Source organism: Micromys minutus (genome assembly GCF_963924665.1).
Source record: "Micromys minutus genome assembly, chromosome: 2".
NCBI classification, from domain to species: domain Eukaryota; kingdom Metazoa; phylum Chordata; class Mammalia; order Rodentia; family Muridae; genus Micromys; species Micromys minutus.
In genome coordinates, this window is record NC_137971.1 from 77,138,940 (window position 1) to 77,166,828 (window position 27,889).

Below are 27,889 nucleotides of genomic sequence, written 5' to 3' on the forward strand. Positions count from 1 at the left end.
ACTTCAACTAAGTAACATGTATTTGTTTCCCCACACCCACAAGGAGGAAACACCATGATGAACTTTGATGAAACAAGCTTGTTATTAATCCACTTTATTTTACTTTTCACGTTGTCTGGTCATATTTACATGGCTTGGTGAGACTTTCTCCCCCCTGAGCAGTCAAGTGGCCCATCTGCTTGTTCTAGCCCATCCACTCTTGAAACTTGGTTTTCAGAAGCTCTGTTGGGTTTCGTCCAGGTCTGATTACATAACCACTATCAATGTCCTGCCAGCCACCAACTGGAACTGGAGTGCCCATGACTCCGGACTTTCACCAGCTAGTGGTAAGGCAGACTTTGTTCTCCTGCATATTTGACCTGAGTCTTTGACCCTTACAATCCAGGTTACTGCTCCCTGTCAGGTAGTAGCTGCTTCCAGGAGGCGTACTTCCCAAAGTTTGAAGGTCAAAGGAGAAATGCTTCAGAACTCACTTCAGAAAGGGTGTTTTGCTTTGCTTTGTTTTGTTGGTTTTGCACAAAAGTAAGGCTAGATGTCTGGGTTAGGTGGAGTTATATTTTCATTCATGCTTTCTTGTAATAGTCATGAATATCGATTTTGTAAAATGATGATTACACTTGTTGTCATCATCATACATTTCCAAATTTCTCTGTCCTATTACATATTAATTTTCAATTGGCTTAAGGCCCCTTTTATGAGACAGTGAATGTTTATCATTAGTTATTTGGAATCATATTCTTATAGCACATTAGTCCTCAATATTTAGTAATGTACATGATTACTTTTACATACAATTTGTATGTCCTTCTAAAACACCAACCAATGAGTTCGCATGGAGAGACCCATGGCTACAGTTGCATATATAGCAGAGGATAGCATTCTCTGGCATCAGTGGGAGGAGAGGCCTTTGGTGCAGTGAAGACTGGTTTTCCCAGTGTAGGGGAACTCCAAGACGTGGATGGGGAGAGAGGGTAGCTGGGAGAAGGAGCACCTTCATGGAAGCAATGGGAGGGGGAGGAGGAAAGGGGATAACATCTGAAATGTAAATACAGAGAATATCCAATAATTTTTTTCCTTTACAGATATGACCTCAAGTATCTATTTTTAGAACTGACATAAAGGTTGAAAGAAAATTTCAATCTGTTTAGAGATTTGTGCTAAGCAACATTCTGTGCGTAATTATTGTTGGACTAATATCCTTGGATGTACCTGTTCAAAGGCAAATCCACTTCCTCAAGTTTCAAAAGGCAGAAGGCACAAATGGCTTCTATGCCAAGCACATGCTGGCCTCCAGGTTCCTTCAGTATCTCAAGAACCTGTTACACATTTCAAAGCCCATGTTAGTATATGGACTCTCTTTACCTCCTCCCTCACCCTAAACTCTCCCAGCTTACAGACTTCCTTCTCCCTAACTACACATTCTCCTTATAGCCCTGCTATTTTTGGTTTGCCCCCTCTCTCTTTCATTTTTCCTTCCCCCTCCTGCCATCCCTCTCTTGCTCCCTCCCTCCCTTCTCTCTCTCTCTCCTTTCTCCCATACTCTCCACCCATCTCTGTCTACTTGCTCAGCTCCTGCTTTTCTCATGGTCATGTCCAGTCTGCTGGCCATGGTCAGTCTACTTCTTTTTCTTTCTTTGTTCTAGATTCTCCCAGATGCCTCTGGTTGTTTTGGTCTCTTAAATATACAATAAAAATTGGTCATGTTGTCAGTTTATACACTACCTTTCACACATCTCTGACTCTTGTGAAGGTGAGTCTCTTATTCTGTACACCGAGAGTCAGTATCATAATTTTGAGATTGATACATAATTGCTTGTGTATCGACAGTCAGATCCTTCTCATAGATGGCAGATGGAGCCACCTGTTTGAATGGTACACACTTTCTATTCCATGTTATTTAGAGATGTGAGGCTGTATCTCCCATTGTTTTTTATGTTCACAACAGAAGCTGGTGCACTAACACAGCTGCAAAATTTCCCATCAGGTCTCTATACTTTGAATTGACTTGGAGGAAAAACATCTAATTGAGGTGCAACCACATTTACTCAAGCTTTAAGAAATTAGCAGTTATTTTTAGAATTCCCGTTAAAGAGAAAGGTCACCACGTGAAGCATTTTGGTTACTTTTCCTGATCAGCTGTAGCTTAGTCTGAAAACGTTCAGGCTTACATCATGACTCATTTAGGCTTGACTCAATGGCATTGTTCTACTTCCTCATTGCTGCGATAAAGTAAATATCCCGATAAGAAGAACTTCATTGTCCATTGTGGCGGGGAGAGTTATCAAAGGGCGAGGAAGGCTTGGTGTAAGGACCACAAGGCCAGCTGGTCATAGTGCATCTGCAGTCAGGAGATAGGGAATGAACAGGAAGCAAGGCTGGGATATAGTCTCAAGACCCACTCCCAGTGATCCACTCCCCCCAGCCAGGTTTTACTTCCTACAAGTTCCACAGCATCACCAGATGGAGACCAAGTACTCAAACAGGAGAATCTATAGGGGGCACTTCCCCTACAAACCACAGCAGATGTTGTAACACATGACTGACCCTCCCTCCCTCCCTCCCTTTTTCCCTCCCTCCCTCCCTCTTCTCTTCCTTCTATTCATGCATTACATGTCTTATTCTGGATGCATCTTAAATTAAATTGAAGGTATATGTCTTCTTAAGTAGTTAATTATGCCTATCGTTATTTATACTTCATTTTATAGGACTCCTTTTCTATTAAAAAACCATGCAACACAATTTACAAAACTTTAACATATATTGTGTTTGAAAAATCCATTTACCAGTGTAACTCAAGACCTGTCAGCATCTACCCTGTTACAGTACTGCACAAAATGGGCTCGCCCTCATCCTGGCCGGCACGCCATCATTATGGGCTGATCTCACTGTTGCTCATGTTGTGTGTGCTCTTCACGTCTGCCTTATTCTGCTCTGCAGGGTGGCTATGCAGTCACACCTTTAAGCAGAACAGTAGCCATTCATTTCCACTTCTGACTCTAAGTCTTGCCCATTGAACGCTTCTCTCTGTTGAGCTTGCAGCTTGAAAGTTGTTTAGAATCAATGTGCTGCTTTGGGGAGTACTTATGGATGAGTTAAGAGCAACCGTGAAGGGCATTATCAGAGTCGCTGGAACTTACTTAGAGGAATTGTCTTCATTCATCACTTTAGAGTCACATCATGAAATTTAGAAATGTCCCACACAATTCATCGCTTTCTTGGCTTTCTTTAAGGACTGAGATTCGAGGATGTGACTACTTTAGAACAAGGTCATCTCCCTATGTATAATTTAAATGTTTACTGAGCTTTACATTGTGAGAATCACCTAGTCTAGGTTATTCCAAGCAGTTATTACACCATGTTAGATCCAAGAACAAGTAGGACCACGATGAGCACAAATTAGAAATTTCTGTTTTCCTTGGAGATTCAGTTGCGTCATGTGGTTTTCTTTTTCCGGGAACTGTTTCTTTTGAGAGGATGTTTTTGGTGACACAGACATGTGGGAGGCTATTTTGCTAAGAGGAGACACATGGTGCTTTTCTGGAGGCAGCCTGGAAAAGAGGCATGTTTTGCTAGAGTGGATGTTTGAGAGAGAACACATGATGTTTGGGAAGGGTATAAATATAACTCAGCGGACAGTGGATGATGCTGGATGGTACTGGTGCACCTTGTCATTCTTTGCTGGTCACCACTGGGCTTTGATGATGCTGGGTTTTGCTGACTATGCTGGGTGGTATTGGTTCTCCTTACTTTTCTTCACTGGTCATCATGTGTCATGACTTCATAGAGAGAAACACACCAAAAAACTTTTGGTGCTGTTCTAACCACTTCTTACTGCTTCCAAGGATTAGGGCTGATTGGCAGAGCCTTGCAGTTTCTTCCGGATTGGACAGACCTGCTGTTGTGAATGATGTTTGCACGTGCGTTGATCTACCACTGCTGACTCGTGGGAACTGGACTGCTCATATCCTGATAACACAGACTGAAAATATATCTAAACAGGTCTGCACCCTCTTTTTCTTTACTAACCTTTCTCTTCTATTACCTCTGGTGGGTGGTGTCCTAGGAGGGAGGTCAAAGTATTTAAGAGTTCTTTTTTAAAAATAAGTATTTATTTATTTATTATATATAAATGCACTGTCACTGTCTTCAGACACACCAGAAGAGGGCATCAGATCTTATTGCAGATGGTTGTGAGCCACCATGTGGTTGCTGGGATTTGAACTCAGGACCTCTGGAAAAGCAGTCAGTGCTCTTAACCACTGAGCCATCTCTCCAGCCCTTGAGCCATCTCTCCAGTCCAAGAGCTATTATTAAAAGCAGGTTTTGAAAAATCTAAGTCTACATAGGCACCTGCATGCACAAGGCTGTCAATGCCCTAACCATGTGAGAGACAGGAGGCTGGAGGTTTCCTCTTTCTTGGAGCACTGGCATCCACTGGGGCTGGCTGAGGGTTGTCACCCCCTCAGAGGCTGATGCAGACCTATATGAAGGGTGACTTATTTTTGTAGCTGATATATTCTAACTATATTAAGCCATTTTATTTTATTACTTGGAATATCACCATCACCACTGGTACATGTTCTCCATACCGTTTTCAACCTTTGTCTGATTTTGTTGACTTTTCTAAGAAGCCTTTTATTGCTGCCATATTGAAAATTTCTATCCAGGCCCTTTTTGCTCAAATAATCCCTTCTGTGAACACGCTTGAGCACATTATAAATTATGTAGAGCTTATTTTTTGACCCACTTGCAAGCAGTGTTTCCTGGCACAGTAACATGTATATTTCTTAGCAGAGATAGAGAAACAGGCTCAGGGTCCAGAACTGTATCTAGGGAGAAAAATGGCTCAGAGAGACTTATGCCTCAGCAGTGAGGGAGTCTTGCAAGGGGGGAAGAATAAGAGAGAAACTTTGCTTATAGTCCAGATTCTATGGCTGACCTAGGGGGGAGGCAGAGCCAGTATCCTTTTGTAGCCCATCCACTCTGTTTGTCACTTACATGTTTAGTCACAACTATAATGATGACAATGATATTGTCTAATACTTCTGACAGTATTATTGGGACTAGAGAGTCCCACCATACTCCTATGTGCAGGGTCCTAGGGCACACTTTTATCTTGACTTTTAAATCTCCTAAACCAGAAGCCACACACATTACTGTACTCCCAGCCTGACTATATGGCCCTTTCCACAAAGACTATTCTTGTTAGATCTTATCTGGCATCTTGGGATCCAGCCATAGCCCTACAGAACCCACTTCCAACTGATCAATGCCCTGTGCAATATTTAGAATCCACAAGACACCACCTTCGATAAGAGTTTAAAGGGGGCAGGTCACACAAGAGACCTGTTATATATGGGGCTATGGAGGTGCTCCCAAGAGAGGCTGGGACTAATGTGTGTTTTGCTTGGCTCTGTGCTTGCTGAGTTTGTATATTCCCCTGAATGTGTGTATCTACCCAGGAATCATGTGAATGTTAAAGGGATTTCTCAATAATGACTTTCCTCCAAAGTAAAATTTTAAAAAAGTATACCACAACTTCCCTGACCAAGGACGTTTCTGCTTTTGCTCCTTTTAGCCTCTATTTATACCAGATGTTCCTTCTTTAGACTTCGAGAACTTGAGTGATAGAGAATTCAGAACTCAAGACCAGTGGGGGAAAGGGCTTTGGGTCCCTACAGGAGGTAGGGCAGTCTCCTTTCTGCACCTGGCTGTTGAATGCATGCACAGGGCTCCACCAGAAACTACTGTGAAAAGGGAGAGTATCTCAGATTGACAGCTAGGGATGATTATGGAGGTCAGACATCCATCCACAGAACGATCAGTGACACAGGGAGCTAGTCAAGCTGGTATTTTTATTACCCACAAACAGTCTAAGAGTGCCCTGTGGCCTTCCAGGAAGGGCAGCAACTAAATTAAAAACAAAACAAAACAAAAATGTTGGGGTATTAGTTTTCTCTTCCACACTTACCCTTCCTGCATTCCATCCTCACCCCACCCCACCTCCAACAGACAAAGATTCAGGTCACAGGATGCTCTGGGTTGATTGCTGTTCATATCTGACCAAACTCCTTCATTCGAAGTTCCTTCCTTTTAATTTTGCCTGTGACAGTTTTGGGCAATTCTGAAACAAACTCCACCTGGTAGAGAAGAAAGTCATCCTGACTTATGGTTTCCATGGTTTCCTTCCAGCTCCCTATTCCTGCTTCACCCCACTTTCCTATACAGGCTGACACCTGTGGTGACCTCCATGGCCTTCACTGAGCATTTCAGGTCTCTCCTGACCCTTGGAGGAGGGTGTGGTTATGTATTTTACTTTGACCCAGGAAGCAGAATGTGTCCTCTTCACAAAGAAGAGTTTGGAGCCACTCATATTGGCCTCTGTGTTCTCTGTCTCTTACAAGGCAAGGCAGGTGCCTCTGTAGCATCCCTACCCCAGGATGAGGGATGTGGGGCGGAAGTAGAAAAGACAGACAGATAGACATGAGTGGGAGACTTTCATGGATATCAGCCTTCATTGTCTGGGACATTGTACTCCATACAAGTATATCTAACTCTCTCTGATTGGAAGTAAGGTTTTCTGCTCCCTGCAAGGGCAAGAGCCTCGACTAATACAAAAGGCTGGTATGTTGTCACACACAGTTTTGAGTTTCAACACTCTTCTTACAGAGTGACACCTCATGCAACTCTAGCCTCAGGCTCATCTGTATAACACGTGCATACATGTTCTTAGACTGTGGGCAGGCTTAAACAATAGGACGCTGGGGCTAGAGCCTGGCACACACAGTAGGTATTTTAGTATACAATACATGTTAGCCCTGCAGTGGCCTAACGTGTGCCTCAGTGAGCATGCAGATGATGTAGGAATGCTACACAGAAGACAGCATTCTCTCACGAATGTCTATTGCTCTCTGGTTTTAAACCAGCAGGGCAATACTAGGCATATTTCTTCATAGCTTGCTCTCTCTCTTAATATACTGGTAAGAGATTTTATGTCAAAAATAAAATAATCTGAAACTGGACATAATGGTATAGGCCTGTGATCGTGACATCCAGAAGGCCGAGGCAGGAGGATTGTAAGTTTGAGGCCAGCCTGGGTATGTAATGAATTCTAGACCAGCATGGGCTACACAAAGAGGCATTGTCTCAAAATCAAAACAAAGACAAAAGCACAAAAACAATTTTTACCACCAGTTTGAATTACAGGGCAGTTTTCAATTTTGTGACTATCTTATTTCACTGGACATTTTTGCATGGTTGCTTATGTCACAAAACAAATGTAACAAAATAAGCATCTCAAAAGGTAGTGGGAGCTCTAAGAATAAATACTTTGTTTCTTGTTGTTCATTTTATGTATGTATATTATTGGGGTTGATAAACAGGCTTTATTTCTTACTATGGGCCAATGAAAATTATTGCTTTTGATTTCTTCTTAAAATTTACAGGATAATAAATAACATTAAAAATACTCTTTGGGTACTTTGCTAATCTTTTTCTTTTGGTTAATGTGCATAATTTTGGATTCCTGATGCAGGGTAAGGATTCCCAAAGAAACAAAATCTTTTGATGGACTGAACTGCCCCCTCCCCCACCCCATGGCTGCCCTCTGAGAGGTGGGGTACTTGTATGGTGGCTCACCTTTCTGGGGTACTTGTATGGTGCTGTCACTGACTTCACATGCTGCTGTAGCTCTTTGATAAGCTGTTCCTGATCGTGTGACAGGAACTCTGGGGTGAGGACAATAAAGGCCTTCACCACCTGCAAAATGGAAGTGGAGGTCAGTTGTGTGCCAATATTAGCTCTATTAGCCAGTGGACAAAACCCACTGTAGGCTTTAGTTGATGTTTGAGACTGGGATGATGTGTAGGAACCAGGTTCAAATCCTCGTCCTCCCCATTTCCATTGCATCCACTGGAAAAGCACCTGGTCTTTTCTGCCCTTAACTTTCTTCTTTGTGAAATGGGTACAATAGAAGTTCATCCCTTACAGGGTTTTTATTAAAGGTCCATGAGAAATTCGTTATCACTACCATCACCATTATTAATATCGATATGCATTTACTAAGTATACTGTTTTGTGTCTGGAACTCAATGGGCAATAATACTCATCATAGTAAATTAAAACAACAGTGACTGTTATTAACAATATTGTGATACATTTTATTTTACATCATTAGCTATATCCCATTTACCTACTCACTTACACAGGTCCTGGTACGCAGAAATGTTCACTAGACATTGCTGAGCCAATGAATGCATGTTCTGAAACTCACGTGTGTGTGTGTGTGTGCGCGTGCGTGCGTGCGTGCGTGCGCGCACGTGCGAACATGCCAATGCCACGCTACTGTGACTTCTATGCAAACATGGACTATAACCAGGCAGCGAAATAAGTCCCTTTCCCCTCGGTTGCTTTTTGTCTGGATATTTTACCACAGCAATAGGAATAATACTAAAATACCCACTGAATTAAACCCAGGCCCAGAGCGTGCGTTGAAATGCACCGCGCTTTCTCTCCGCTCCCCCCTTGCCCCCATTCGCTGCAGGACTTAGGCAAATTACTTAAACTCTCTGCACCGTTCTTTCCTATACTGAGAATGTGAGATGAGTCCTTGGGGCACTGGGTTTTAATTTACTTACTAATTCTTTTGCCATATCTCCAGCCTCAGGCTACTGGGTTATCTGAGGGTGAAATGATTTGGCACAATCTCAGCCTTTTTCAGACCACACCGTCCGTACGGTGTTCCATGCTACTTTGCCAGGTTATGCTAAGGCCTTGGAAGTCTCCTGTCCTCTGTCTCTCCAGCCCCTGTATGCAACAGCAGGCTTCTGCACCCTCCTTACCTCTCCTCGATTCTTGTCCGGGCTGCTCACCACTGCAGACTCGGCCACTGCTGGGTGCTCCGCCAAGGCGCTCTCTACCTCTGCAGGCCCGATGCGGTACCTGGAGAAACAACAGTTCTGAGTGTATGCCAAGGCTTGAGGGTCCCATCACCAAAGCATGAAGAAATGTAAAGGTGTCAAAAACTAACCCAGGGCAAGGCACACCTACCCGGAAGCATTGATGACATCATCACCTCTCCCCAAGAACCAGATGTAGCCATCTTCATCAACGGTCGCTCTATCCCCACTATTGTAAAAGTCCCCAATCTCCACTTCAGATGTCTTCTCTGGGTTGTTCTGCAAAGGTAGTGAGCTTAGAGTTGAGCTGGTCATGTCTAAGTTTGAATTCTGCACATGACACCTGGACAGGCCCAAACACCGTGGGCTGTGGCTCCATCTGTGAGCACCATTCAGTTCGTGTTTGAAAAACGACACCTTACTTTTATGCAACTCTCTGCCAGAATAAAGTTTCCATTCTGAGCTATGCGCTCAGCGTATTCAGTGGGAGGACAGCTGGGAAGAACAGTCCCAGGAGCGAACTCCCTTCTCCAAGTGCTATCTAATCTGATTGTCACAGGAGTCCTGTGAGACTGGCACTGTATAATTTAAGCTTTTTAAATGACAATACAAAACAATGTAAAGTGAGAAAAATAATTAGATTAAGAAACAATACCAAAAACTCCCATAGACCCTTTATCTAGTTTCCTCCAATGGTAATGTGTTTCAAAACTATTGTTCAATATTTCAGAGGATATGGATATTGATCCATTTTATGACCTCTCAGATTTCTTGTGGTTTACATGTGTGTGTGTGTGTGTGTGTGTGTGTGTGTGTGTGCACATGTGCACATCTGTTATGAAATTTGATCACAGACATGAATCCTCACACTCCTACCACAGCAGTCAGCCTGTAGAGCAGTGCCCCCACCAGGTGAGCCTTCACAAGGCATTTCATAAGTTCACTCCTGCTCCACAATCTCGTTACTCTCCTGACTCGTTGAACATACGTGTGGGCTACAAGGTGATAGCTGAACACACATGTAAAATACATGTAAAAGGCAAAGACTAAATATGGAAAAACAACTGAATTAAAAAATTCACTAGAAGGTTTAAAAACAGGGAACTGAAAATATAGCAACTGCAAAAAAGTTCAGAGAGAGAGAGAGAGAGAGAGAGAGAGAGAGAGAGAGACAGAGAGAGAGAGAGAGAGAGAGAGAGAGAGAGAGACAGACAGACAGACAGACACACAGACACACACAGACAGACAGACACACACACACACACAGACACACAGAGAGAGAGACAGAGAGAGAGAGAGACGGAGAGAGAGACAGAGAGAAAGGTAGCAAAGTGAACAGAGCTTAAGGGACATCCCAAGGCCCCCAAAGATGCAGTGCTAGAGGCTCTGAAGGAGGGGGAAGGGGGGCAGAGGTCAAATAAATGGTGGCAGGAAAAGCTTCCAAACATTACATAAGTGAAGCTGCATCACATGACCTCATGGATGTAATGATATGAAGTAGGCAAATTCACAAAGTCAGAAAGCAGAGAGCTAATGGGACTCGGGAGCCCTGGGTGGTGCTGTGTGTCTGGTAGAGTTGGAGGGTACAGATTTTCTGGAGACAGACAATGGTGAGGGCTTCACTCTGTCACGGTTTGTTTGCATGCCACTGAGGGGCACATTTGAAAGTGGTGGAGCGAACTTTATATTCTATTTTAAAACGGACAAACAACAACAAAAAAAAAAAAAAAAAAAAAAAACAGGTCTCATTGGGGAAGTCCTTCACTGTGATACTATGTTGGTCTTAGTCTTAATTCTCAGGAACAAAACTCTAAGAGGAAGAAAACTGAAGACACACACACACACACACACACACACGCACACACACACTATGTGTTATAAGTAATATATAATACCTAAGTTTGGGAATCATGGATGTGCATGTACATGTAGTTCTCATAACTGACTATTGTAATTACTTGGGATTTATAAACACACACACAGGAACCTCTCCCTGAGGTTGTGGAGCGAAGCCGGTCATAAAGTCAGGTGAGGACTGTGTGGAGAAAGGGGATGGAGCCTGAGATTAGTTTCAGAGTCTGGCCACCCTTCCAAGGTTTGTCTTGTAGCCTAAGAATCCTCTCTTGGGATCACCACTAACCAGCAGGGTCAGAGTTCATGTGATCAGCAACTTCAGCAGGTTTTCTTCTAGCTCAACCCAGCTTTCTGCAGATCTCCAACTCATTGGACATGACACCTAAAAGATGAGGCTTCTATATCCTGAGTATTTGGCATGGGTAAGACATGCAGAACTTCCAGTTTTCCTTCTGAGAAGGAACAGTGGGTCTAGTGGAGGCCAAGTCTGGTGACTTTAAGGTCAATCTTCTTTCTACTCCTTCATTTAGCTCTTAAAACCCAGTGGGCTTTGACAGAAGGACTGTGACAATGTATTAAGAACGTAGATGAGTGTAGTTAACATGGACTGCATTAGGCTACAGTGAAGAGAAGATGACTTGAAGAAGTCTCAGGTTTCACAGCCACCTGCACATGTTCTTGAGGCTCGGTTGGGTGGGACGCTGTTACCTCATATTCCATGAAGAGGCCTAGAGGCCTGGTGGGCTTGATCCTGATGCCAATGTATCCTTCAGTGTTGGGAGGGAGGATGTTGCCCTTTTCATCGATGATCTGGAACAAGAAGCCTGTGAATCCCACAGCATGGGATTCGCCAAGCCCTCTGGGCCACTGCTTGGGTATTCACAAGACACTAATAGGGTAAACGGGACCTACTCATGGAGAAAGTGTCAGAAAATAGAACAAATCTCTCAAATACTTGGAAATCAGCAAATATGGTACCCAAGACAAGGGGCTCTTTGTTTCATGGGAATGTAGAAGTTACTGCCATGTCTCTAAACTGGAGAAGTGTCACCTAAGGGAATCATTGCTTTTTCTTTTTCAAGCACCATGTGTGATGCATCTTTCCATCAAGTGAGCTACATTAGTAGTCAAAGTACCTCTCACCCGAAGCTTCCACAGATGTCAGGGGAAATAGGAAGCAAGGAGTAGGCTGACAGGGGTGATGGTGTGGCTGGCTCTATCTATCACATGCCATCACACATGATTCCAATCCCCACAAGCTCTAAAGTGTTACCCATGAGCACCTAAAACCAGACCTGCATGTCAAAGGGAAAAATGGCCTTCCCTATGGAGCCTCGCTTGATCTTCATTTCCCGGAGGATGGCACAGCTGATCCCCTGTTCACAAAAGAAGACCAAGGTTGGCCAAGGCAGAGTCACAGTCATGACCTTTAATAGAGGCCACTGTTGAGAGTAACATTTAAGTTCAAGACATTGACCCAACTCTATTCAAAGGACACGTGTTATTCCCAGCGTGGGCTGGATATGTGCTACATGGACAGTTTGGTTTTGGTAAAAACAACAGACAAGTATGTGACCAATATCTAAAATACTCAATGTAGTATAGGCCCCGAAATAGCAGATGTTATTAGCTAGGGGAACATCAGGAAGTGGCTCCATCCAGTTGTTAGACTTTACTAGCAAATGTCTGGGGAGATGACCACTAATGAAGTCCTTGCGTTTTACAAGGTGCAGGATCCTGTAAATGCTCGGACCATCTGCTAGCTCAGTGACACTTTGGGATATCATAAAGTGTGTGAAATGTGTGCATGGTTGTACGCTTGTGTATGAGACATATACAGAAACGCCTTGTTTCCTCATCTGCTACCACTATAATCTCAGTTTAACCTGCCTTGTCCTCCTCAACACCCAGACATGAACTTTGAAAGCCAGCTCTCAACCTCCTCTTCATGTGGCTGCTCGAGGCTATGAGGGTGGGATTGGCAGTTTTGCTGACAGTGTTCTCCATATTGCAGACGAGACCTTTCTAGCCCGCTACCCCACAGTGGGGGCAGCTCTGGGCTAACAATCTCAGGCTCAATGTCTTTTTACATTTTGCCCAACAGCTTTTTGCTCATCAGTCCCTCAATGAGCTGATAAACTGCACATTTTTTCCCCTGCAAATTTTGGATAACTAGTATTTCACCACAAAGCCCCCCTCCCGTTGGCTTTCAGGGGTGCGGTGCACAAAGACATCAGCACACACTGGGTCACACTGGCTCACTGGCTGTGCTCTGTAGCCGAGCCCACTGAAATGGTGCAGAAGGGGCCTGTTCACCTACCGATTCCGACTGACCATAGACCTCATGAATGGGAAGGCCCGTCCTTTGCTTCCACTGCTCATACTCCTCAGGCAGCAGGCTCTCTCCACCAGTGGTGCAGTGCTGCAGGGTGGGGAATCTGAGACTTAGGGGAAGGCAAATATGTCAGTCCGTGGATGCTTTGCAGGAAATACAAAGCATCAAGAGCGTACAGCGCTGTGCTTCTGATCATTCATCTGTCTGACTTCTCATTTTAAATCTACTTTCTGTCGTCTGACTGATGGCCACAGACAGCCAGATGCCATTCCTCTCTGTAAATCTCTGTTAATGTTTCTGGCAGGGGGTGAGTGAGTGATGGTTAGGATGATAGGTTACATCGCTGATGTTTTTGTTAAGTTTGCATGCTGATGTAACAAGAGGGACACAAGAACTCATAAGACTCATAAGAAGCCACCCTAGAGAAACTTCCTATGTGTCCGAGAGGGACAGCTTTATAAATTATAAATGCTCAGGGCAGGGACCCCAAGGGAACCTAGGGTGTAACAAAAGTAACTATACCGCCTTCTGTGAGGATGCGTCAGTGTTCGAAGTCAGGGTAGAAAAGGCTTGAGTAGAACATCAAGGCCAGTTGGGTAAATTGTAGAAATATACAGAAAGGAAACAGGAACCAGAATTTGATAGAGAGAGAGAGAGAGAGAGAGAGAGAGAGAGAGAGAGAGAGAGAGAGAGAGAGAGAGACAGAGAGAGAGACAGAGAGAGACAGAGAGAGATACACAGAGAGAGACAGGGAGAGACAGAGACAGAGAGAGAGAGAGACAGAGAGAGAGACAGAGAGAGACAGAGAGAGATACACAGAGAGAGACAGGGAGAGACAGAGACAGAGAGACAGAGACAGAGAAAAAAAATCCAGAAAGGAGAGACTTTAGGGCAGAGATTTAGGTAAGTGTTTACATTAGGGGTATCATGAAGTATGATCTCTCTCTCTCATTTCCTTCACAGAATGGCCCCAGAAAGTAAAAGATTCTACAAATTGTATTCTTTAAAGAAAATGGGAGGGAAATGTCTGAGGTTTGATTTAACTGGCTCATTTTGGAGCCTAGCCACTTGTTGGGATTAGAGAGGTACCGATATCAAAGTCTTTAGAATATATATACATATCCAGAGCCTGTAAAGGGCAGATTTCAAGTTAGCTAAAGGTCAACCCCAAACACAGAGAAGAAGAAAAGTAAAACTACAACACAATAGCTAACACTTCACATCTGTTGGATAGCAAAATTTAACTGACAGGAGCAGATGGAATAGTTATGTGGAACAAGGGAAATCCTGCAATCTTGACAGAGAGAGTGTATTCTGGTTTAATACTATAAAAGATTTTGAAACTTCTTGTAGCATGACCTAGGAACCTATGCCCTGGAAAAATGTCAGAAAACATATTTATCTGTACTTGGGTTTCAGGTAACACAGGTAAGTACAGTACTGGCTGCCAATATCCCCCAGTCAGAAGCTAACCACAACTCCAGTAATGGCAGGACAATAAAATAAATTGTGATACTTATATAGCAATGAAGACAAACTAACCATAAAAATATATAATATGAATAAATTGCAGATATTTGATATTGGAAAATGAAGTCAGATCCACGGAGTAATGTATGATTGTATATATAAAAGTTGAAAGCATGAAAAGCAGACTCATTTTCTTAGGAATATTTCTTACAACCAAGAAAATTGACAGTCATTTTATTTCGGAGATACAAGGAGTCACATAGAAGTCTCCGAGGCATTGACAGTGTCTTTTTTTTTTTTTTTTTTCTGACACATGTGAGTGATGGAGTGATTGCATGGGCATTTTGAATAGTTAATCATTTTATTAATTTTCACCATAGGCAATTTTGTATTTTTTTTTGTATGTCCAAATAATAAACCCACATATAAGTGAATACATCTATAAAGGTGTAAGACTAAAGGTTCAGGTCTTAAATGTAATAATTAGACTTTAATTATTAACTAACACACACACACACACACACACACACACACACACACACACACACACACACCATCAAATAGCCAAAGGAAAAACAAACCTTGATACAACAGAAACATTAAAATCCTACCCAATTATTGCAATTGCAAGCCAGTGATACATACTTGGAGTTTTTCTGCTGAAGAACCATTCGATATACGCCTGGGGCAGCAAGGCATTGGGTGATGGGGTATTTGAATAGTACCTGGAAATGGAGAGATAAGGAATTTTACTTTTGTAGCTAAGTTTAAAAATGTCAGCCAATCATTAGCACTTAGGTTATGATCTCTCCTCCAGGTAGGGCTACTTATTTTGAGACTAATTCCTTAAATACACACACACTATACATAGATTTCATTCATGGTAGGGGCAAATGCAAAAAAAGAAAATCAATGCTTCTGATAGCATAAAAGTTAGATAATAACAGAAGAGATAAAAGGATGTGTGTGGTAAGGTAGAAGTTGGTAGATGTCATGAGAGAATTTAGAGTTCTGTCAAGTACACAGCAGAAGGCAACAGATTGGTTGGGTAATTCCAAGGAGCTTACGAAGGAGGTGGCATTAGGAGGATATTATGAAAAGAACACCATGTCTACAGACAGAGAGCTGTGGATGCTCAAGAAGACAGGAGGGCTCACAGGGAAAAAGTCTCAGGAACTAAACCAACATTTTGGCAAAGCAGAATGACACCCTTGTAGATGCAGAGCAAAGAACAAGAGGTATATACAGGAAGACTGAGGTCGGAGTCACAAACTAGAGGATCTAAAGTATTCAATTCTCATTGTTATTCATTAGAGATGGGGTCATAGGAATTTCAGATTGGGGCTGGAGGTAATCTGAAAGAGTGAGGAGCATCAAAAAGAACAAGTAGGTCTTTGGATCTGTTTGCTGGTCCTTAGCTCCTCTGCAATATTCTCTTTACCAGTAAAGTGAGAATAGTTATATGTCCCCAGAGACTAGAGTTGAAAGGTAGTATTTGGAACAGTATACTCCAAATAGTACCTCACTGGAACCAATCAGGTTTGAATTTTTGGCTTCTGTTTCAGCAGTGTCTTATGTTCATATCCTCTCTGTAAATCTGAGTTTGACTCACATCCGTTCTCGATGCCTTCATCACAGTGTCATCTCCATCCCTGTACTCTGTCTCACCCAGTAAGTAGCCAGTGTGTATCTGATCTTATTCTAGGGAGATGAAAGCACTGAGATAAATCATAGATTCTTTATAACCAGAGGCTGCATGTAGTGAGCATCTACTATGTACCAATCTCCAAAAAAGATTCTAACACAGTCAGAGGTCACACTGGCCCCAGAAATAGAGGCCGCAATGACCAGAAGACCAAAGAGGAAACAAAAACCAAGGAACAGAATACACTTCTGTCTCGGATATGGTTTTGTTACTATGAAGAGACAGCCTGATCAAGATAACTTTTATAAATATATTTAGTTGAGGCTGGCTTACAGTTTCAGAGGTTCAGTTAATTATCATCATGGAAGGAGCCCAGGTAGATATGATGCTAGAGAAGGAGCTGAGAGTTCTACATCTTCATCTGATAAAAGTCAGGAAGAGGGTCTCCTCCACATTGGGTAGAACTTGGGCATCAGACTTTAAAGCCCACCCTAATCGTGGCACACTTCCTTCAAGAAGGCCACACCTATTCCAAGAAAGACACACTTTCTAAAAGTGTCACTTCCTGTGGGCCAAGCATTGAAACATATGAGAATACAGGGGGAGGGAAGAAAACCTATTCAAACTACCACATTATCCAACAAAGACAAACTAAGAAATCAATACCTAGACCTATAATCATCCCAAACTCAGACACCTAAACACCAGAATAAGAACTCAATCAGCCACCAGGGCAATATGGTACCACCAGAGCCCAACAATCCTACCACAGCAAGCACTGTATATCCTGAGACAGATGAAGCACAAGAAAACAATTATAAAACCAACTTTATGAAGATGATAGAGGTCCTTAAAGAGGAAATTAAAATTTTTCTTAAATAAATAGAATAAAAGACAAACATACATCTGGGACACCATGAAAAGACCACATCTAAAAATAACAGAAATAAATTTATTTTTCCTGAAAATATATTGAACAAAATTATAGAAGAAAAGATTCCTAACGCAAAGAAGGACATGCCTATAAAGTTACAAGAAGATTACAGAGCACCACATAGACTTGACCAGAAAAATATTCTCATGCCACATAAACAGTAAAAACACTAAATGTACAAAACAAAAAAAAGTATTAAAAGCTGCATGGAGAAAAGAACAAGAAACATATAAAGGCAGATTTATTAGAATTAATACCTGACTTCTTAATGGAGACTCCAGAGACAGAAGGGCCTGGGCAAATATCTTGTAGATTCCAAGTGACAATGGATGCCAGCATAGACTACTATATGTAGCAAAACTTTCAGTTATTATAGATGGAAAAGCAAGATGATCTATGACAAAGTCAAATTTAAATTCAAATCTATCCACAAATGTAGCTCTACAGAAGGTAATAGAAGAGAAACTCCAACACAAGGAAGTTAATTATACCCACAAACAAGCAATAAGTAATTTCAAACCATCAAACCTAAGGGAAATACACACCCACCACCACCACTACCGCCACCGCCTCCACCGCCTCCACCACCACCACCACCACCACCACCACCACCACCACCACCACCAACACCACCAACAACAACAGCAAGAAGGACAATGAACTAACAGAAATTAATGGTCACAGGTAACCAATATCACTAATATCTCTCAATATCAATGAACTCAACTCCCCAATAAAAAGATAGAAGCTAACAGAATGGATACAAACACAGGATCTATCCTTCTGCTGATACAAGAAATACACCTCAACACCAAATGTAAAGGCTTGAGAAAAGATTTTAAAAGCAAATGGACCCAAGAAGCAGGCTTGTGTAGCCATTCTAATATCTAACAAAGTAGGTTTCAAATAAAAATTAACAAAAATGATGGAGAATGATATTTCATATTAATCAAAGAAAAAATTCCACCAAAATAATGTTTCAATTGTGAACATTTATGTCCAAATGCGAAGGTACCCAAATTTTAAAAAGAAACATTAAAAAAAGCTTAAGTCACACACACACTGAACTTCATACATTCATAGTGGGGGACTTAAACACTCCACTCTCACCATTGGACAGGTCATCCAGACAAAAACTAAACAGAAAAATAATGAAACTAAAAGAGGATTTGGATGGACCTAATAGATATTCACAGAACATTTCACCCAAACACAAAAGAATATGCCTTCTTCTCAGTACCTCTTGGAAAATTCTCACAGACTGACTGCATACTTGGTCACAAAGAAAGTGAACAGACACAAGAAAATGAGAATAACTTGCCTGTATCCTATCAGACCACCATGGATTAAAGCTAAACTTCGACAACAGAAACGACAGAAAGCTTACCAACTCAGGGAAACTAAACGACTCCTTACCGAATGACTATTAGGTCAAGGCAAAAATAAAGAAAGAAATTAAAGACTTTCTAGAATTCAATGAGAATGAAATCTAAGGGACACAATGAAAGTGGTGGCTAAGAAGAAAGTTGTAGCACTAAGTGCTTTAAAAAAGAAATTGGAGGTATCTCGTACTAGCAACTTAACAGCAGACCTGAAAGTTTAAGAACACAAAGAAGCAAATACTTGCAAAAGAAGTTGATGGCAGAAAATAATCAAACTGAGGGTTGAAATCAATAAAATAGAAACAAAAAAAGCAATACAAAGAATTGATAAAATAAAGAGTTGGTTCTTTGAGAAAATCAACAAGATAGACAAACTGCTATCCAAATTAACTAAAAGACAGAGAGAGATCATTCAAATTAACAAAATAAGAAAAGGGGGACACTGAGGAAATTCAAAGAGTTGTTAGGCCATACTTCAGAAACTTGCACTCCACAAAATTGGAAAATCTAAAACAAATGAACAATTTTCTTAATGGATATCACTTACCAAAGTTAAATTAAGATCAGATAAATAGGATTGGGTATTTGTGGAGGGGTCACTGGGAAGGGAGATAACATTTGAAATGTAAACAAATAAAATGATTAACAAAAGAGGAAAAAAAGATTAGATAAACAATTTAAATGTACCTAAAACCTCTAAGGAAATGTAAGCAGTAATTAAGAGGCTCCCAACACCCCCCCCCAAAAAAAAGTCCAGGCAGGGCCAGACAGTTTTAGTGCAGAATTATATCAGACTTTCCCTGAAGAGAAAATGCCAATATTCCTGAAATTCTTTTGCAAGATAGAAATAGAAGAAACATTGCCAAATTCATTTCATGATGCCACAGTCACCTTGATTCTCAAACCACACAAAGACTCAACATAAAAGAAAATTAGAGACTAATTTCCCTCATGAACATTGGTGTAAAAATACTAAATAAAAATATTCACAAACCAAATTCAAGAACACATCAAAAAGGTCATCCACTATAATCAAGTAGGCTTCATCTCAGAGACACAAAAATGGTTCAATAAATGAAAATCTGTCAATGTAATCTACCATATAAATAAACCAAAAGACAAAACCCACATGATCATCTTATTATATGCTGAAAAATGCTTGACAAATTTTAACACCCCTTCATGAGAAAACTCTTGGAGAAAACAGGGATACAAGAGAATACCTAATAGATACCTAAATTTTTTTAAATAAATAAATTTATACTATGGAAAAAGGAAAGCATCTTCAACAAATAGTGCTGGTCTAACTGGATGTCTGCATGTAAAAGAGCAGAGAGATAAGTATTTATCACCCTACACAAAAATTAAGTTTAAGTGGATCAAAGACCTCAACATAAAACCAGACACACTGAACCTGATAGAAGAGAAAGTGGGGAATAGCCTTGAATGCATTGGCACGGGAGATAACTTCTTGAATAGAACACCAATTGAGCATGTACTAAGATCAACAATAAATAGAACCTCATGAAACCTAAAAGATTCTGTAAGGCAAAGGACTCCATCAATAGGACAACATGCCAGCCCACAGAAGAGGAAAATATTTTAGCTCATTCTGGTAAAGATGTGGAGCAAGGGGAGCGCTCTTCCACTGCAGCTGAGAGTGTAAACTTGTACAGCCACGTTGAAAGTTAATATGGCAGTTCCCCAGAGCATTGAGCATCAATTTACTTTAAGACTCAGCTATTACTACTTCTGGGCATATAACAAAAGGACACTCCACCATGCCTAAAGGACATTTGCTCAACTATGTTCATAGTAGCTTTACTTATAATGAATAGAAACTGGAAACAACCTAAATGTCCCACAACTGAAGAATAGATAAAGAATGAGATACACTGACACAATGGAGTATTACTTAGTTGTTAAAGACAATGACAACATGAAATCTTCAGGCAAATTGATAAAACTAAAAAAACATCCTGGGTGAAGTTACCCAGTCCCAGAAGGACGAACATGGTAGTTACTCACATATAAGTAAATATTAGCTGTAAAGAATAATCATGCTACAGTCCACAGATCCAGAGAGGCTAACTAACAAGGAGAATAGATTTCTTGGATGGACTGGGGGTAGGTGAAGTTGGGAACAGAAGGGATTGGGTGAGGGGGGTACAGGGAGAAAATACTGGGAACATGGCTGGAATTGGGGGAGCATTTTGGAAGTGAGGTGAAAACCTGGTGCAATGAAAACTCCATGGTATGTATGAGAGGATTTCTGGCAAAGACTCCTGGTAACTGGGAACACAGATTCTGAACTGGCCATCTTCTGTAACCAGGCAAGCCCTCAAGTGGAGGGATTATAACACCAAACCAACCACAAAACCTTTGTCATGTGTACAGAGTGTTAGAAATCGGAGACTTTATCCAGCAACTGATGGGAGCTGATGCAGAGTACTCCAACCATGTATTAGGTGGAGCTTGAGAAGTCCTATGGATGAGTAGGAGGAAGGACCAGAGAAACTAGAGGGGTGAGGGACACACAATGAGAACAAAGCTTACAGAATCAACTGAGTGTGACTCATGGGGACTCACAGAGATCAGGGAACCAAAGGACACTCCACCATATCCAAAGGACTTTTGCCTAACAGGGGAGTCTGTCCTAGGTCCTTTGCATATGTTACATCTGAATACCTTGGTGTTCTTGTGGAAATACTAACAGTGAGAGCTGGAGCTATCCATGATTCTTTTGCCTGTTTGTGGGATCCTTTTACTCCTACTGGGCTGCTTTGTTCATCCTTGATTTGATAGTACATGCCTGGTCTTATTAAAACTTTTTATGCTGTGGTTAGTTGATGACCCTGGGAGCCCTGCTTGTTTCTGAGTGGAGGCAGAGGGGATGTGGGCATGGGGGGAAAGGAGAAATGTGGGAGAGCTTGGGAGAGGAAAGGTAAACTATACCCAGGATATAACATATGTGAGAAGATAAAAAGAGAAAAATTCGTAATACTACTAAGTGGAAAATAAGTCAAAGTAGCTAAGCTCTCAAAGTTTTCTGGGTAAATGTATAGGTAAACTTTTACAATTATGCAAGCTTAAAATATTTAAAAACTTGGTGTACATAATACAGAAAAGGAAGAATTTGGCTTGCTGTGATCAGGGTTGTTTGTATACCAATGTCTTAGATGCAGGTCATGTGGCAATGGATGAAGATAACTCAACAAAAGGACATACCACTTGGAAGCAGAGGTAAAGGAACCCAAAGGGTGAGCATCAGGGCTTGACCAACCAGAAAGAACACTTGGGAGAATGAGCTTTGAGAGATAAGATTGGACCCAAGGTTGACTTTCGAAAACTCTTGAGTATTGTGCTTTCTGAAGAATCGGAAGTAAAGAGATTATTGTGGAAAGCAGTAAAACAAAACTCGATTGACTGAGGAGCTCACGAGTGGGTTGGGTAAAAGAGAAATTTTTGCACCAAGAAGAAGCTGATATGAAGGAAGAAATGATGGGGTGATTCCAGTGTAGTAGGGTCATGGGAAGGTGCTTTAAGGCACAGGGGTATAGAATATGTAGATGTTTCTGGACAGAGGGTGTGGAGCTAACAGAAATTGAGGATATAGTAGCAAAGGTTTACCAGATGAACAATTATTAGAGCAGTCAGGAAAGCAAGCCGTGTGGGTGATGGTGGCAGACTCCAAAAATGGGAGTGCATGTCTGAGCCTTCCGTGAAAGAAATGGTTAGTGGACCATGAAAAAACTTCCAGTGCAGTAATGTGCAAGGATGGAGTTCATGCAGTGATTCAACTACCATGGCGAGCTTCTCAATATATCAGCGACTACCACTTGGGGAGTGTTTTCTAAGTGTCAGCCTTAAGACTGATCCCTTTATACACTTTACTTGTAACAACTCATTACCACCCCCAATTTTATGTTCCTATAACTATTTAAAAGCTGATTTGAATTTCTGGATGACTTGACCTTGTGTAGGTCTTGTGCCTGCAGACACAGCCACAGTGAGGTCCTGCATGCAACAACCCTGTCATGTCTAGAAAATGTTAAGGCCTAGGTAGTAGTTACCTGGCTAGCCTGCTGTTATAAGGAGCTGATGCAGAGTACCCCAGCCACATATTATTAGGTGGAGCTTGAGAAGTCCTGTGGAGGAGTGGGAGGAAGGACCAGAGAAACTAGAGGGGTCAGGGAAACTTTCTCATATGTTTCTGCTGTTACTAGGAAACTTTCTCATGCCAAGATTGATTACAGATTCTGTTATGTTTTGTACCCTTGGGAACCAGTCACAGTAGAAGTCAGTAGAACTGTTTTGTATAGTTAACTGCAATAAGCTTAGGCCAAACTGCCTACTCACTAGCATTTCCTGCACCTACATATACATTTTTTTGCAAATTGCTCCTGGGATCGACCCCAATATCAGAGAGACACCTGTACCAATAAAGAAACTATTAAAAACAAGATTTCCATTTTGAGTAGTGGTCTACTTGTATGTGAGTAACTGACAACCTGGTTGGCAAGATATGAATGTTAGACAAGTCCCCTTTTGGTAGATAAGTTAGAACATGAATATTAGACAATGCAAATCCCCTGCCACAATTGAATACCCTCACCAATGGGAACAGATTAAGTGTACAACAGAGACACGAGCCAAACTTAATCTGCTTTCTATTTACTCTTAACCAAGTCTTAACACGGGGATTTCTAAACTGGTATTATTCTTAAAAGTCCTGTACCTGCAGCTAGGAGCTTAACACTGGTGGAAAAAAACCCTCTTCTGGCAGTGAATCAAGATGACAGCAAGCAGTAGTTGTTTAATCATTGGTACAAGTTGCTCTTAATGGTACACCAGGAGCATCTCAGTTTTTCTGGTAGGAAAACTAATGTCTAGTGCTGCAAATATTTCTGTGCCCATGAGAACTGGGTTCAACAGGTAGCCAGGTGTTCCTGCCTTAAAATTACAACTGGAGAAAGTAAGAAAAAATTGTCTGTATATTTTAATTGTAAGTACATCTTTATGCATGACTAGTCTTAAATATATAAGTTTATTATGTTCTACATGTCTTGGTTATAGGTTATAGTTTATAAGTTATTGGGTATGGTTTTCACAGCAGTGTTCCACGACCTTTGGCTCTTTAAGTCTGTCCTGCTTAGAGTTTTGTCAACTTGACACAGGCTAAGGTCATCTGGAAAAAGTAAAGCTCAGTTGAAAAAAATGTCTCTATTAGATTGGGCTATAGGCAAATCTTTAAGGGTATTTTCTTGATTAATCATCGATATAGGAGGGTTCAGACCTCTATACATGGTTCCAAACCTGAGCATTCGGTTCTGAGTAGTAAAACACAGCAGGCTGAGCAAGCCATGGGGAACAAATCAGAAAGCAGCACCCATCCATGGTCTCTGCTTCAGTTTCTGCCTCCACATTCCTAACTTGAGTTTCTTCCCTGTCTTCCTTTCATGACAGATTGTGAACAGCATATGCAAGTCAAAGAAATCCTTTCCTCTTTAAGTTACTTTTAGGCATGGTGTTTTATCACGATGATAAAAGGCAATTCAGAAGGTAGTTATTTTATCTTCTTTTCCACGATGATCTCTGAGCTGTGTGTGTGTGTGTGTGTGTGTGTGTGTGTGTGTGTGTGTAATAGTGTTCCATTTAGGACTAAAGACTTTATGGTATTTTATTCTCTATATTCTGACAAGTTGTGAGTCTCAGTAACAATAGCCCTACATCTATCCATACACTGGCAGGATTAATTGGACTCAGTGGTTAAAAAAAAAAAAAAAAAGAGTAGATATGATTGAAAGCAAGAAGTGGTGACGGACATTGGAGGGGAGGCAGTGGGGGTTGGATTTGACCAAAATACATTGTATACATGTATGATATTATCATGAAATAAATAAAATTATATTTCAGAAGTCTCCTTGACAGATAAGGAAGTTGAGGTTTGATTGGTGACTAACATGCTAATCAATATCCAATGGTGGAATAAAAAGCTAGGCTTGTCATATTCCAATGCCTTATTTTTGAACACGTATAATGTTCAAAATGTTATTATAATGAGTAACACCCTATCCCCCTACTCCCACATACCCAGACCTGCTATGTGGCCCTAGCAGAGCCAGGACCTAGGAATTTGGGCTTAGCCTCATTGTTTTACCCCATCAACATCCATATTATAGGCTTTCTATCCAAAAAGTATGATCCATAGATCTGAGGAATATCCCAGAAATATGCATCTATTTCAGCTGACATCATGATCTGATCCTGATATTATGAACAGCCTAGAGCCAGGGTCACTTTAATTATGCAGCCTTCTTGGGTTTAATTGAATCTTCCTTAGCTGAGGTCAGCTTTGGGAAGCACACATTTCCTCTGAGATGGTTTTGATTCCACGAAGTGTGTCTTCTTACCTCTATAATGACTTTGGGGTCGAACTGAGGGAGGTGGTGGATGAAGAGTGTAGCTCCTGATGTCCATGGTTCGATCATGCACCCCACAGTAGCCAGAATCCATCCTGGGTCTGACATGCACCACAAGATGTCAGATGTCTTCAGGTTCAACAATTTTCTGCTAATTTGATAAAAACAAACAGTGGCCTCAGCCATGGCACCATGGGAGCATGCCAGCAGGGGTTGTGAAGATATTTTCAGCCAAGGAATCACCCCTCCCATTCATTTTAAGTGATCTGTCTGTGGGCTCCTGGGTACCAAAGGTTTCTCACCATGTCATGCCTCCTGGACACAGTTACTGAATTAATTTCCTGCTAATGACCCCTCAGACTTTGCTAGCAAAGATGGAGCAGATTGTTTTGCTGTCTTGCTGGGTCCGGACCAGTCAATGATGCAGGACTTGGTGATTCTGGAAGCATTCATATAGCAGAAACAGTGGCGATATGGCACGGTGAAAAGCCAATCTAACCAGAAATGACTGATGCCTAACCCTGGACCGTTCTAGGTCATGAACCAATAAATCTCTCATTCACAGTTTGGCTTAAAGAGTTTTGGCTTTTCATTCTTTGCATCGAGGAGGCAATTAGTCAAAGGATAATTGTCAGAAAAAGAAAAGAAGGGGTCCTTGCTTGTTTGTCTTTTCTTGCTCCTATGTTGGTTGATAACTTAGAGAATGATACTCAGTCTGTTCTTAATATTACTAATAGAGAGGAAGAGAACAAGGGTGGAAGTGATTGGCTTAACATCACTAAAATGATTCGCCAAGGCTTAGCTTTTGTCCCCCCCCCATCTCACCTCACCTTTCTCTCTCTCTCCCTCCCCTTCTCCCTCCCCCTTCTCTGTGTGAGTTGAAACAGAGTTTTTATGTAGCCTTGGTTGTCCTCAGTGTCACTCTGTAGACCAGGCTGGCCTCAAACGTATGGAGAGCCAACTACCTCTGTCTCTCAATTACAGAGATTAAAGGCATTTGCCACTTTTACCCACCCACCCATATATATATTCAAGTCAGACCTATTGTAGCTCAGTTTCAGGCACTTCATTAGTGAGAAATGCCAAGACTATTTTTCTCATAAGAGAGAGGGGGAAGGGTTCTCAGGGCAAGTGACACTTAGAGAACATTTTGTCTTTCATCCACTCTGAGAGACACAGTGACTTGTTATTCCGGTGGCTTGCAAGATGCCCTTTTATGAGAGTGCCCTGCAGAACCCAGAGGAGTCTCTTATGTCACCCTGAGCCTATGTCAGGTAGCATTTCAGATCTCAGACTTTCATCTCTCAGACCTTCAGAGAACAGAAGCAGGGAAGGGGATGGAGACACTTCGATTCAGAGTGCCAGCACCTGGAAATGCACAAGTGAACACACCCTTTGCCTCAGAGCTGGGGCCCCGCCTTTAAGTAAGTGTTCTTTCCCTACCATGAAGGGATACAAGACCGGAAGGCAAGTCCCTGGTTGTGCTTTGCCATTTTGGGGTAGCCTGTGGTCCCGCTGGTGAAAAAGATGGCCATAGGATCCTTCATCTTTGACTTAATACAGGTATGGTCTGGGGATACTGATCTGCAAAACGATTCAAGGCAAAAGAAGAAAAAAATATCACACTGTTGCTTTCCCATCTTCTGATGATGAAACAACACACATGAAGTATCAAGTAGGGAATCTGAAAATCTGCACGGCTAGAGGGCAGTGAAAGTTTCCCAAAGGGCCTGGTGTGTCTTTAATAGAAACATTTGAAAAAGTATATGGACTAAGACATTACATAACACTTATCTAGTACTGTCTATACTGCGGCCCCTCTTTAAGTGAGTGGGAAATGGGAACTTATTAGATGCTCTCATCAGCTCTGGGTGGGAAGCAGGGGAGGCTTCATCCCTTTGATCTACTTGTTCTTAGGAGCATCTTCCAAAAGGATGCTCTGAACCTTTTCTAATTGTAGAAATAAGCTGTCTAGTTTTTTTTTTTTTTTTTTGAAAACAAGTCTCTGCTGTCTACTTAACACCGAGGAACAGCAGTACTGCTGGCCTTACTAAGCAAGCCATGGGGCCATGCTAACTGGGTAATCTGAATTATTTTCCAAACATTTTCTTGATCTTAAACAGTTTTCAGTAAAGTCCCTGACTTTATCAAAGGTCATTTGACTTTACTATTGAAACAAATAGCTTCAGAAATGGAGATATTGCTTCAAGGAAGCAAGCCTTGCACATGCTGAGTTTTTGGAGTCTGAATGTTAACAGAAGTTTTTCCTGAGTGTTGGTGATGGGGGTGGGGTGGGGAAAATCTTTCTTCAGTAGTACCTTAAGCTTGCTGGTAAGGTGTCCCCAAAGGTACTCAGGATATAGGAAATAGTGACTCCTAGGGTTGCTATTCTTCTGCTATCCCACTGAAATTAGAAATTTAGTTTCTTATTCTTATTCTTGTTTGATTTTGAGAAATGATCTCGCCATGGGTCCCTGGCTGTCCTGGAACTTGCTATGTAGACTAGCACTGTGAACTCGTAGAGATCCACCTGCTCCTGCTTCCTGAGTCTCAGATTAAAGTGCATAACCACACCATGTTTAAGCTGTTTTTGAAGCTTCACATTTCACCTTGAATATTCATTTTTCATTGAACTTCTTCATATATGCATTTTTATATGTAAAAAGGTTCTTTACATGGAATATGCAACTTGTCTTCAGACTTTACAACACTGCTTTGCTCGGCCTCTGGGATAAGTGTACTGTAATGACAAAACATGGAAGTTCAGCTTCCTGACTTTTCAGACAAGGAACCAAGGGCCAATGAAATCAAGGAGGAGAAGCAAGAAGCCTAGGGTTATACAGCAAATGGATGTCCTGACTAGGAAGAGAGTGTTTAGCATCCAGTCTAAAAGGCCTCTTGTACCGGCTACTTGTCTCTCAGTGCTTGGAAGTAAATGGTTTCCTCCCTT

At 41.6% G+C, this 27,889-nt stretch overlaps 1 protein-coding gene across 1 annotated transcript in view; it reads right to left on the reverse strand.

Moving 5' to 3' along the window:
* Positions 1-6,053: 6,053 nt before the first annotated feature.
* ACSM1 (acyl-CoA synthetase medium chain family member 1) overlaps positions 6,054-27,889 on the reverse strand; it is a gene marked incomplete at both ends in the record, with an annotated part of 30,051 nt that continues 8,215 nt past the window's right edge. The window contains 10 exons of the mRNA XM_080913012.1: positions 6,054-6,140; positions 7,639-7,758; positions 8,841-8,940; positions 9,049-9,176; positions 11,460-11,561; positions 12,047-12,127; positions 13,072-13,195; positions 15,202-15,281; positions 24,931-25,090; positions 26,383-26,523. Coding sequence (XP_080769138.1) covers positions 6,054-6,140; positions 7,639-7,758; positions 8,841-8,940; positions 9,049-9,176; positions 11,460-11,561; positions 12,047-12,127; positions 13,072-13,195; positions 15,202-15,281; positions 24,931-25,090; positions 26,383-26,523 — 1,123 coding nt within the window. The remainder of the gene's footprint in view (positions 6,141-7,638; positions 7,759-8,840; positions 8,941-9,048; positions 9,177-11,459; positions 11,562-12,046; positions 12,128-13,071; positions 13,196-15,201; positions 15,282-24,930; positions 25,091-26,382; positions 26,524-27,889) is intronic.